The 13,538-nt window shown below is 43.8% G+C and overlaps 1 protein-coding gene across 4 annotated transcripts in view; it reads right to left on the bottom strand.

The window, feature by feature from the left end:
- CCDC57 (coiled-coil domain containing 57) overlaps positions 1-13,538 on the bottom strand; it is a 130,217-nt gene that overhangs the window by 115,412 nt on the left and 1,267 nt on the right. For 3 of the 4 annotated variants that reach the window (XR_012154777.1, XM_073310540.1, XM_073310543.1), the window contains exon 2: positions 6,282-6,690. Coding sequence is in view for 3 of the 4 variants with exons in the window: in XM_073310540.1 (XP_073166641.1) it covers positions 6,282-6,690 (409 nt within the window). In the remaining variant the exon portion in view is untranslated. Of the gene's footprint in view, positions 1-6,281; positions 6,691-6,962; positions 6,979-13,538 lie in introns of those variants that run through there. The other variant, XM_073310541.1, reaches the window with a different exon arrangement.

Genomic DNA, 13,538 nt, shown 5'->3' with positions numbered 1-13,538 from the left:
GGCAAATACTCTCACCACTGACAGGACCCTGGGCTAGGACCCGGTGGAGCAGGGGGACCTGGGTCCCAGCAGCCACCTACCCCTAGGGGTCAGCCCACTTCTCTCTTTTGGGGCTGGGTGGTCTGATGGCCAATGGGGAGGGCAACTATATTGACTCTAGTTATTAGGCCATGCAGCCCGGTGGGAGAGGGCAACTATAGTGACTCTGGCCATTGGGCCACACAACCCTAAGGGAGAGGACAGCCATACTGACTTTGGTCTCTAGGTCGCACCACCCCAAGGCTAAGGGTGGATGGGTGGATTCAGCCTTGGGGCTATACCGACCCTGACCCAAGAGGGACATGCTTGCCCCACAACAATAAGCTAAATAGATGGAGCTTCTAAAGTCTGTCAGTGAAAGGCAGCTTTCCAGATCTTAACTCATTCTGGTGGATCTCTAATGAACCCCCTCAAATTTTCCGACATCCTTATTAAAGCACAATATTGCAGTAATGGTCTCATCAATATCATAAACAGAGGAAATATCACCTCTTTGGTCCTATTCGATATTCCTCTGATTATGCATCAAAGGATTACATAAAACCGTTAGCCATAGCATCACACTGGGGACTCATGTTCAGCTGGTCATTCACCAGAATCCCCAAGTGCTCTTCAGAGTCACTGCTCTCCAGGATACAGTTCCCCATGCTGTAACTATGACCTACATTCTTTGCTTCTACATGTATGACCTTGAATCTAGCTAAAATGCATGTTTTTTGTTTGTGCCCAACTTACAAACTGATTCAGGTGACTCCAAATAAGTTAGCTGTCCTCACCGTTATTTACCACTCCACCCATTTTTCTATCATCTGCAAACATAACAGCAATTGTTTTAGATTTTCTTCAGGTGGTTTTTGGATATTTCTGTTGTTTGTTCCTCATCCACCTCCTTTTTCTGATTTGGTGGTCTATAGTAGACCCCTATCATGATGTTGTGACGTTCCCCTGGTGTTACCCGGACTGGTGATCTGCTAGGTCACTCCAATCCTCGACTCTGGGAACCAGCCTTACCTTGCTCTGCTGTGAGAACCCCCATTTCTGGACTGTTCACACACAGCCTCTAGCATGTAAACTGCTTGGATTGTGCAACCGAATGATATTAGCCAATATCTCCAGTCCCAGACACAAATCTAGGAACCTCCGTCTTGCAGTGTCCAGTTATGCCCACTGGAGCAAGCTTATATGAGTTCGTCAATTTAACAAAGAAATTGATATGTACCAGGCTTGTTATCCCAAGGGGAGTCTCTGACATGCTTCAAACCAAACACACTGCTTCAGGGAGAATAAACAAATTTATTAACTGCAAAAGATAGATTTTAAGTGATTATAAGTCAAAGCACAAGTCAGATTTGGTCAAATGAAATCAAAGCAAAACACATTCTAAGCTGATATTAACACTTTCAGTGCCCTTACAAACTTAGATGCTTCTCACCACAGGCTGGCTGGTTGCCCTTTAGCCAGGCTCTCCTCTTTGATCAGCACTTCAGTCACTTGGTGGTGGTGTCTTTAGATGTAGGTGGGAGAGAGAGAGAGCATGGCCAACGTCTCTCCCTTTTATCATGCTTTTTCTTCCCTCTGGGCTGTGGAATCCCCATCATTGGAAATTTTTAAGGACACGGTGGTCAAACACCTGTCAGAGATGGTGTAGGTATACTTGGTCCTGTCTCAGCACAGTGGGCTTCACTTGATGACTTCTCAAGGTCCCTTTCAGCCATACATTTCTATGATTGTATTATTTAGCAGCAAAAAATACAGAGTATCATTAATTGAATTATGAAGGGAGCTTAGCTCTGTCTTTTTTTTGCCAAAAGATATCATGTTGATGAGAAATCAGCAGTACACGGTAATTTAATTTTAACTATAATTAATCATGTATAAATTTATGCATATATGTCTGGAGATCATCTTTATAATGGTTTTTCAGAAAAGAAAAACTTTTTTGCTGTGAGTTCCCCCTACAGCAAACATTTCTCTAACATTCTCCTGCAATGTTACCTGCTGGTAGGGACATCCTTATGCACAGGTGACTGAAGATCAGGCTATGAAAAAACAGAGATACTATTTGTCTCACCGCCCACACAGACACACCAAAAAAAGAGTCAAGGTGATAATACAGAAGATTGGCAGCAGCAGGCTTCCTGGCTCAACCTCTGCGGGCAGCAGGATCTATAATATATCACTAAACTAGTGAGAAACTTAAATCACAAAGCTTAAAACTGTTACCTCAAAGTATTAAAAATAAGTACATTCCTACATGTAACAGTGTCTCCTTCTCCATCTCTTCCACCCAGCAAACAAGTCTGTTGCTAGTCAAGTGAGGGTCTCGCTCAGTGTGCATTTTTCTCTCCCTTTTAATTACAGAAAACAACTCTGTGTTATAGCTAAGGGTACGATTTGGTCACGGAGGTCACGGAAGTCACAGAATCTGTGACTTCAGCAAACCTCCATGACTTCAGCCCATGGCAGCTGGGAGCTGCAGGCTACCCTCACCTCCCCTGGTGGCCGGGAACTTCAGGGTACCCCTGCCACCTGGAATGGGAGGGTCCCCCACAGCTCCCCAGCAGCCATGGGTTTGGGGGTCCCCCACAGCTCCCCAGCTGGCACGGGCAGTGGGGGATCCCAGGCAGATCTTCAGCTGGCAGCAGCAGGGGAATCCTTCCCCAGTCCCCATGGGTGCCAGGGACCCCCGGAGCTCCCTAGTCCCCACAGACAGTGGGGGGAATCCCCTGGAGCTCCCCAGCCACTTCGGGCGGTGGTGGGGAATCGACCTGTAGCTCCCCAGGCTCCATGGGTGCTGGGGACCCCCGGAGCTCCTCAGCCACCACGGATGTGGGGAAAATCCCCCAGAACTCTCCAGTCCCTGCAGGCAACCCCCGCAGCTCCCAGCCACAGCAGGGCAAGGTGCTGGACCCTCCTCCCTCCCGCTATTTGTCATGGACATTTTTAGTAAAAGTCAGGGACAGGTCACGGCTTCTGTGAATTTTTGTTAATTACCCGTAACCTGTCTGTGACTTTTACTAAAAATGTCCATGACAAAATCGTATAACCTTAGTTATAGCAAAGCCAAGTTATTTGCTCTAGTGTTCCTTACATGATCTACTGAAAAACAGTTTTGAATGGCTCATCCTTCTTCCCCATTACTTAAGCAACATGAAGAGCATAGGTCCCCCCTTCTTTAACCCATTAAATCAAACTCCAATATTGAGTCATTACTGTCTTTTTATTTCATTTAACTTGCCAATATCCAACTGCGGGCTGTTGGTCCAAGATTATAGGTACAATTTATCCCTATAGAAAGTATCTAAAAATGCAACAATTCTATAAAAAGCTATAAACCAGCTATCCAGTTATAGGCATCTTTCCAAGACCAATTGTGGGACTGTATGACAGACTGCTGGAAACCAAAAGCTGAGCCAGCATTCTGATCACTTAAACACCAATTTATTCCTCCAAACTCCAGGGTGGACCTGACTGTGCCTAATTAACAGATTAAAATGGACTGAGGAGGACTAAAGAGCTAATTAGCCCATTACCACAAAGGGTAGAAGGTGGCACAAGAAGGAAGTGATGAAGAGAGAGGCAAGCTAATGGAGCCAGAACCAAGAAGGATCTCTGGGTGAACAGCTTTCTTCCCTCGCCTGGGCAAAGGGCTGAGGAGAAACCTGATGCTGTAAATTATGTGGTGTATGGACCAACAAGGTCATTGGAAAAACCATGTACATAAACTACACAGTAGTGTTTAACAATGGAAGGTGTCCGAATAGTCTGTGTAGACAGAGCAGAAGATGGGCAGGGTCTCACTCTGTCACAGACTGCTACAAACAATCTTACTCCAAGTTTATAAGCCTCAGAACATGCACAGTTGTCTATTATTACTTATTAAAATTTTCTATTAATGAAAGAAAATCACCGACTCAAGTGACATTTTTAAAGTTAGTAATAATAATCCTGACCAAACTTACTAAAGGCCACATTTTTAAGCAGAGCCAAGTCCTTGGAGGATCCTTGATCTTTTGCACTGGAAACCAAGAACCAAGTGCAGTCAGACACTACTATTTATAAGTCAAAAACATGGCAACTTGCCATTTGAACTAGCTACTTGTTCCATTTCTTCAACAAGCACTTCTCATATTCAAATCTTCCACTAAGCAAGACACATTCAGATTCACAAAAACAATAAAGACCTTCAACATCCAACTAGATACTGTTGAGAAAAGTCAGTTATGGTGATCTAGTGTTGGAGCGATTGCATGAGTCTGTTCAAATAGTGATGGTTTTTATAAAAAATTTCTTTTAATCTAGTTTTAAGTAAAATTTAGTTAATGATTTTGTTTCTTAAAGCATATTTTATCATTTGTACTTTTCACGTATGTTTCACGCATCAGAGAGCACTTTTAACTATTTCAACTTTTAACTATTTTAGTTATTTCTCAGAGGAACAGCCGTGTTAGTCTGTATTCGCAAAAAGAAAAGGAGGACTTGTGGCACCTTAGAGACTCTAAGGTGCCACAAGTCCTCCTTTTCTTTTAGTTATTTCTATCTTCATCAGACAAATAAACATCAGTGAATAAACTTACTGAGAGGATGCTGTGGGAAGTTTTCTTGTCTGGAGCCTCTTATTACTCTCTCATTGTCTCAATATTAGAGAAACGTTTCAAAAGATTAGACTAATTAAAGGACTTTGATTACTGGAGGCTTCTCTCTGTCCTGTTAGATTTTAATAAGTTAAGACCATAAGTAACTGGGTCAGGCCAATGATACATCTAGCCCAGTATTCTGTCTTCCAACAGTGGCCAATGGTGGATAGAAAGCTAGCTAGATTGTCGGGCTCAACAGTAGTGATCAACGGCTCAATGTCTAGTTGGCAGCCAGTATCAAGCGGAGTGCCCCAGAGGTCTGTGCCGGGCCCGGTTTTGTTCAACATCTTCATTAATGATCTGGATAATGGGATGGATTGCACCCTTAGCAAATTCGCAGATGACACTAAGCTGGGGGGAGAGGTAGATATGTGTAGGGGTAGGGTCCAGACTGACCTAGACAAATTGGAGGATTGGGCCAAAAGAAATCTGAGGTTCAAAAAGGACAAATGCAGAGTCCTGCACTTAGGATGGAAGAATCCCATGCGCTGCTACAGGCTGGGGACCGAATGGCTAAGCAGCAGTTCTGCAGAAAAGGACCTGGGGATTACAATGGATGAGAAGCTGGATATGAGTCAACAGTGTGCCCTTGTTACCAAGAAGGCTAATGGCATATTGGGCTGCATTAGTAGGAGCACTGCCAGCAGATCGAGGTAAGTGATTATTCCCTTCTATTCGGCACTGGTGAGGCCACATCTGGAGTACCGCGTCCAGTTTTGGGCCTCCCATTACAGAAAGGATGTAGACAAATTGGAGAGAGTCCAGCGGAGGGCAACAAAAATGACTAGGGGGCTGGGGCACATGACTTATGAGGAGAGACTGAGGGAACGAGGATTATTTAGCCTGCAGAAGAGAAGAATGAGGGGGGACTTGATAGCAGCCTTCAACTACCTGAAGGGGGAATCCAAAGAGGATGGAGCTAGGATGTTCTCTGTGGTGGCAGATGACAGTACAAGGAGCAATGGTCTCAAGTTGCAGTGCAGGAGGTTTAGGTTGGATATTAGGAAAAGCTATTTCACTAGGAGGGTGGTGAAGCACTGGAATGGATTACCTAGGGAGTGGTGGAATCTCCATTCTTAGAGGTTTTTAAGGCCCAGCTTGACAAAGCCTTGGCGGGGATGATTTAGTTGGTGTTGGTCCTGCTTTGAGCAGGGGGTTGGACTAGATGACCTCCTGAGGTCTCTTCCAACCCTAATCTTCTATGATTCTATGAAAAGCCTTCCCTCTATCAACTCTGAAATCCACCTCTATGCCAACCTCCCTCCCACATCTTGCAGCTTTTGTCTTAGAGATATGGTGCACCATTTGAGAGCAACACTGGGGCTCCTCTAACTTAATGCCAGAGGTTTGGAAGTTCTCCACTAGAGAGTGAATACAGATGCTGTAAAGGTGACTTAAAGCTACCTTTGCAGACCCCAACTCTGTTCTTGTGCTAAGCATAGCTCAGCCAGAATGGAGCTTTTAATATGTTAAAATTTGTACATACCTTCCTTTTTAATGTGTTAAAGAAACTACTGCTTTATCAGATCCACAGACACTTATTTGGGAGGCTGAATGTCTACTTTTCCAAGATAGTAATGTACTATAATGAAAAATATCTCTTACCTGTGCAGCCGCTCCATCTCTAACTGATGTTCTTTAAGTTTTTGTTGATATTGGTACTGCAGAGCCTCTTGTTTCCGGGTTTCCTTGACAAGTGTTTGTTGCAGCTTATCCAGCTGTATCCTAAGATCACTAACTTCTGCCTGTTTAGCATTTTCAGCCATTTTCAAATGAGTAAACATGGCATCATAGCGCTCCAGCTCTCTGTCTCTCTCTTCCAGAACTCTCAGATTATAGGTGAAATCTTCTTTTAACCTGTTGAATTTTTTATGCATTTCTTGGAGCTGCTTTCTGGTATCCTGCAGCGTTGTCTTCTGAAAACAGAGTTGGCAAGCTTGTAGCTTTTCCCATTCTTGTTCTTTCCTCACAAGAAGTTCATTTAGTTCTTTCTTCATTTGTAACATTGTTGAGCCTAAGATAGAAGAAAGTTACTGATTGGAGCCTGATGAGTGACAAATGTCTCCTCTCCAAGCATTCGCTTCTCCACACTGCATCTATTGTACTGCATAATTAGTTACATGTCTTATGGACTTAAAGTAGACTTTAACTTTTTCTGAAATAGCAGATATTGGTCAGGCTAAGAGCAGGAAGCTATTTATCTTACATGACCCCCCCCCCACCACAATCTTTTAAATGTATTTATCCTCATAACACTTCAGTGAGATAGGTAAGTACTATTATCACCTATCAAGCAGATGGAAAACTGAGGCACAGGAGACTCAGAGACTTGCCCAATGGCACACGGGGAGCCTGTAATGAAGCAGGAAATTTAACTGAAGCGTCCTGAATCCCAGGATAGCACTCAAACCACTGGACCATTCTTCGTGTCTGGGTTCCACTTCATCCCTTCACCAATCTATTCTTTTCCTCCATTTTCTGTATGTTAACTGGGATTTCAAAAGTCCATTGGGATGAGAATAGTCCACAAGATACCAAAATCACTGGCTAGAAACTTAGGGGGAAGGTGTTTAAATTTAAATTCAGATTATGGGTGTCCAGCATTTTCCCACAAACTCCGTTAAAATTCCCGTGAAGGACAATTATGCAGGTGAGGGCCATGTTGCACAGGTGCAATACCCCTATACAGAGATTCTTTTCACAATGCCACACATCCCATCTTATCCATTTTTGCTTTTAAACTTCTTGGCCATGTCTACAGTAGGAAAAAAGATGTATTTTTAACATTAGTTAACTAACATGTTAAATTCCTACAGGTGTGTCTGTAACAACCTGGTCCAGTCTCCTTCTGAATGGACACATGTCTCTTGTGAGTGGACCCAACTGTTCAATCCCACGTGCTCCTAAACCACCACGTCTAGACAGAACCTAGTCACAATTCCTAGCTCTGGGTCTGTAAGGCATACTTCCAGGCCCAGACCCCTGGTCTGAGCCCTTCTTTGGGATATGGGATTCCACTGTTCAGAGGTCCCCAGGACCCAGAACCAGTGCCTCAGCCCTCCTAAGCCCCCCACATGATACCTCAGAGTTCCACAGTGGTTCTGAACACTTTGGGCTCCTAGTTTAACCCCTTCAGGGACAACGTGGTACCAAGGCAAGGAACACAAACTTAGCAAAGGAATTTCTTATCCACAGTCACTCTACTCTTAAAAAGCACTAGAGAGTTACAGTTACACTATAGTTTGATTTCTCTCCTCCTGCAAATCTGTCAGTATCTAGTATATGAGATCTAGTCAGTATCTCAGGCTATGCAGAGTCCCTCTCTTCTGCCTTCCTTTTCTCTTTCCAGCCTGGTCTTCTGGCATGTGGTACTAAATGATCTCCACTTCTCTAAGAGCACCCCCTCTTATATACAATCTCACTCCCACTAGCCATGTGCCCAGACTGAGGCTTGGTCTACACCTAAAACTTAGGTCAACCTAGCTATGTGGCTCAGTGGTGTCAAAAATTCAGACCCAAGAGACATAGTTAACCCAATCTATGCCACAGTATAGACACCATTAGGTCGATAGAAGAATTCTTCCATCAACTTAGCTACCGTGTCTCAAAGGGGTAGATTTTCCATCCCTTTCCATCCCTGTAGAAAGCATCCACACTACAGTGCTACAGCAGCCTGGCTGCAGCACTGCCACTGTTGTGCTTGTAGTGTAGACCAGTGGTCTCCATATTTTTTTGATCTATCCCTATCAGTAAAAAAATGTTGAGCATGCACCCCCAAAATATGTATATTTATTTATGTATAAATTATATACATGTGCTACTGTACTAATACATTGTGTAAATTATAAAACATACACAAAAAATAGAAATTAAAAACGATGAAATAAACAATATTTTTAAAATTTATTTATTAACGGTACAAAAAACCTTTTTGCTCTCACTAAAAAAAATTAATAATAATATTTTTAGTGAGAGCAATGCGGAAGAATTATGGTACTTCTTGTGTCTTGCTTACAACACTCCTGCTAATACATTCCAGAGTGATGTTTGCATTTTTTGCAACTGCATTACACTGTTGACTCATATTTAGCTTGTAATCCACTATGACCCCCAGATCCCTTTCTGCAGTACTCCTTCCTCAGCAGTCATTTCCTATTTTGTATGTGTGCAACTGATTACTCCACTTAGGAAGGAATGCTTTGCATTTGTTCTTATTGAACTTCATCCTATTTTCTTCAGACAATTTCTCCAGTTTGTCCAGATGATTCTGAATTTTAATCTTATCCTCCAAAGCACTTGCAACCCCTTCCCGCTTAGTATCGTCTGCAAATTTCATAGTGTACTCTATGCCTTTATCTAAAACACTGATGAAGATATTGAACAGAACTGGACCCAAAACTGATCTGTATGGGACACCACTCAAAATGCCCTTCCAGCTTGACTCTGAATCATTGATAACTACTCTGGGCAGGGCCATCCCTAACCATATGCAAAGTATGCAGCTGCGTAGGGCACCAGGAAACCAAATTTATAAAATGCATGGGGAATGTCCACATTAGCCTTTGCAAACATGTTAAGTACCTTGATTTAACTGGCAATTTATTGACTTGGGGAGAGGGTAAAAAGTACAGTGGAAAAACAAAAGGCAGTTCTGGTTGACCACATAACACATGTTAGAACTATAATTTATGTCCACATTAGAACTGAAACTTATGTTAAAAATACACCTTTTTTTTTTTAGTAAAGATAAGGCCCTTGCGTTGATGTATAGAGGCAACAGTATTTTCTATTTCTAACAGTGCCCATTTTAAGATCTTCTTTTTAATTAACCTGTTACTTAATGGGACTGAGACAAGGTGGGTGAAATAATATCTTTTATTGGACCAACTTCTGTTGGTGGAAGACACAGAGACAAGCTTTTGAGCAACACAGAGCTCTTCTTCTTTATTGGACTGTTCTTCCTTATCCTTCTCCCATAAAATGTCAATTATAGTTTATGTTCCTAATACTTTTGGTCTCTGTGGCAGTTTTCACTGTCTGACTGTCTGACCTAGGGACTCATCAGCACCTGCTCAGTAATGACAATTTTCGGAGGAAGCTCTGTTTTTCTCTGATAAATCACATTGTGACCATTGTTAGAGGAATCAGTGGTCTGGATGGGTTTTTAAATTTGCTGTGGCTCAGTTTTGCCACTGTCATTGCTGTTTCCATTACTGGAAGAAAAATTAAATGGAATACTCTCTTCAACTTAAATTTGATGGTTGTGTATATATGGAGAAGGTGTTCACAATACTATAATATCTCTCTTTTTACTTTAGTAGGTAGAGATGGATACTTCCTACCAAAAGCAATATTACTGGGCATTTATGAGCAATGTTTCTTTTGTGCTACTTGTACCTATCAGACAACATTACAGAAAGGTCTGTTCCTTTTATATCTCCCTCTTACTCCTTTTAGCTGCTGCTGCTACTCCAAATGCATTTGGCTGTTAACACAGCCACAAATGTTAAGTAAAATATTTCTAATGCAAAGGAACAAATGCCAAGTTTATACATAGAAGGTAACAATATTATCATTAGTTCAAAATCCATTAGTGGGCTGAACTATCTCAAAATATTTCAGACTTCACTGAACTGTTAAACAAAAGAGGCTTTTGTGCCAGCCCATAAACAAAGTGGTATCAAAACAGTTTCATAAGTGCTTTTAAAATAAAACCTCACACATGCTTCATTGGCTAAACTTGGCCATACAATCTTTAGACAAGACCTTTGTAACAGTCAGAAGGGAGCAAAAATTAAATCTTCCATCTTACTGCCACTCTATCACGTCCCTTAAATATCTATCAAACTGAAGTCACAATTTTTCAAAAGAAGGTTGAACAGCATGAAACTTAGAGTAAATCAATCTCTACTTTTATAGGATCTTCCACTTTACATTTAGAAAAAGTGTTAAATCTCACTCACACAAAATATTAACTGAAAATAGTAATTAACAGAAAAAATTGTCATTTCTTTTTGGGTTTGTTCTATTCCCTCAGTATTTCCTTGGTTTTGACGGGGGTGAGGAAAGCTTAAAAATACAGCACCTAATAATGGGAAGAAAGCATTTGCTTCTGAGAGCAGCAGTATTCACAATATGGAGTTACTAAAACTAGGACAGGTATTTATACAGTGTTGTGAAAACTGCTGCATTCTTTTATACAGCAGCTGGAACAACATCCTGGATGTCTCACAATCAAGCTTCAGTTCAGAGTACAGGGAAGAGACAGCCCGGGTGGCACCAAAAATTACTTCGTAATGGTCATGGATATAGGCAAGATTTCCATGTTCATACTGCAGGATGTATCTGCAACTTTTGATACAAGAAACAAAGTACTGCTAAACTTTCTGCATAACACAGCCAGGGTAAATCACAACATTACAATGGTCCCAATCACTTCTCTCCAGTTGAACCCAAAGAATAATGATGGGTAAGTGCTCCTCTTCCTCAAAGGCCCTATCATGAAGAATCTCACTAGGATCCATACTGAATATCTACATGAGACCACTTAGATTGTGAGATGCTCTGAGCTCAGCTGCCAACAATATGCTGATGACACTCAAATGTCTATCTCATTTGTCACCTATCCAGTGACTCCCATTACTAAAAATATTACAATGCCTATAAAAGATCAGATGGCAGCTAGCTCAGACCAACCCAGACAAGACCAAGTGATACTGGCTGAAAGGGGGAAAAGCACTTTGAAGAACTAGCTAGAACTCTGCACACCTCTACCTTTCTGTCAAAGACAGACAGCCCCCTTTTGTCAGAAAGGTTCAAAGCCTTGGGGTCCTGTTTGAATCATCACTAAAGCTTAGCTCACTAGGTAGCACTTGTGGCTAAAAACACCTTTTTTCCATCTCCAATGCACTAGGAAACTTTACCCCTACCTCGGATAAGAAGCTGGCCACAGTGATCAATGCATTTGTCACCTCCCAGACAAGATTACTGTACTTCAGTGTATCTAAAGCAGAATGTGAAAACAATACAAAGCTCTAGCTTGGGCATGGGTAAACTTTTTGGCCTAAGGGCCACATCTGGGTGGGGAAATTGCGTTCAGGGCCATGAATGTAGGGCTGGGGCAGGGGGTTGGGGTGTGGGATGTACGAGGGGGCTCAGGGCAGGGGGTTGGGGTGCAGAAGGGGTGCAGCAGGGGGCTCACGGCAGGGGTTTGAGGTGCAGGAGGGGTGTGGCAGGGGGCTCAGTGCAGGGTGTTAGGGTGCAGGAGGGGTGCTGCAGGGGGCTCAGGGCAGGGGGTTCGGGTGCAGGAGGGGTGCATGGTGTTCAAGGGGGCTCAGGGCAGGGGGTTGGGATGCAGGAGGGGTGTGGGGTGCAGCAGGGGGCTCAGGGCAGGGGGTTGGGGTGCGGGGGGCAGGGGGGGTTCGGGGTGTGGGCTCCGGCCTGGTGCCACTTACCTTGAGCGGCTCTGGGGTGGCAACGGCACACAGCGGGACTAAGGCAGGCTCCCTGCCTGCCCTGGCCCTGCACTGCACCGCTCCCGGAAGCAGCCGGCACCACATCCCTGTGGCCCCGGGGGGTGGGGGGAGGGCTCCGCGCGCTGCCCTCACCTGCGGGTACCTCCCCCAAAGCTCCCATTGGCCACAGTTCCCCATTCCTGGCCAATGGGACCTGCAGGGGGCGGTGTCTGCAGGCAAGGGCAGCGCGCGGAGCCCTCCTCCCCACTCCCTACCCCCCTGCCAGGGGCCACAGGGATGTGGTGCCGGCCGCTTTCAGGAGCGGCGCGGGGCCCGTGGCACCACAGGGGTGGCAATCCCGTGGGCCAGATCCAAAGCCCTGAAGGGATGTAGTTTGCCTACCCCTGCTCTAGCTGATACAAAGAGTGGCTGCCTGAGTCCTCCATTGTTTAGGCTGTCATGAGCACATCAAGACCGTACTTCAGTCCTCCACTGGTTCCCCATTCAGTTCCACTACCACTTTAAGGGCTTTGTCCCAATCTCAAAACAGGGAGTTAAATACCAGCTACATGCATGTAAAGAATGCATTTCAATCTATGAACTGCTAAAACATATGTCTTTCTTTGAGTCAACATATACCACAAAGCCCAAAACAAAGAACATGAGAGCCAAGGATGAAGTATTCTCAGTTGAGAGGATTCAGCTATGGAACACCAGAAGAGATTATGTTAATCCAAAATCTGATCCTTTTTATGAACTACTACAAAAACTAGTAGATTACTTCAAGAAACTCCGATGCACGCTGAAGAAGGCTGTCCACGCAAACTTCTCTGAGATTCTTCCTGTCCCACAAGTAAAGGAAGTCAGAAGATTCTGGAAGCGAATGGCAACCTAGATAAGTACTAAAGTAAAGGTTTAGTGAAACATAGCCCCTTCCCTCAGTTGACGTTGGATCAATGTAGTTTGACTGGCCTCCAACTCAGTAGAAGGGAGAGCAGTCTCCTTGAGGACAGGCTGGCTAGAGTCGTCAGGAGGGGATTAAACTAGTATCAAATGGGGAGGGTAAAATGAGGAAAGAAATGAGCACTTAACACTAAATTGAGATCATAGAATCATAGAATATTAGGGTTGAAAGAGACCTCGGGAGATCATCTAGTCCAATCCCCTGCTCCAAGCAGGACCAACACCAACTAAGTCATCCCAGCCAGGGCTTTGTCAAGCTGGGCCTTAAAAACCTCTAAGGATGGAGATTCCACCACTCCCTAGGTAACCCATTCCAAGTGCTTCACCACCCTCCTAGTGAAAGGCTGTTTCCTAATATCCAACGTAGACCTCCCCCACTGCAACTTGAGATCATTGCTTCTTGTTCTGTCATCTGCCACCACAGAGAACAGCCTAGCTCCATCCT

The sequence above is a fragment of the Lepidochelys kempii genome, chromosome 14 (assembly GCF_965140265.1).
Source record: "Lepidochelys kempii isolate rLepKem1 chromosome 14, rLepKem1.hap2, whole genome shotgun sequence".
NCBI lineage: Eukaryota > Metazoa > Chordata > Testudines > Cheloniidae > Lepidochelys > Lepidochelys kempii.
This window is presented reverse-complemented; position numbering and strand designations above follow the sequence as displayed.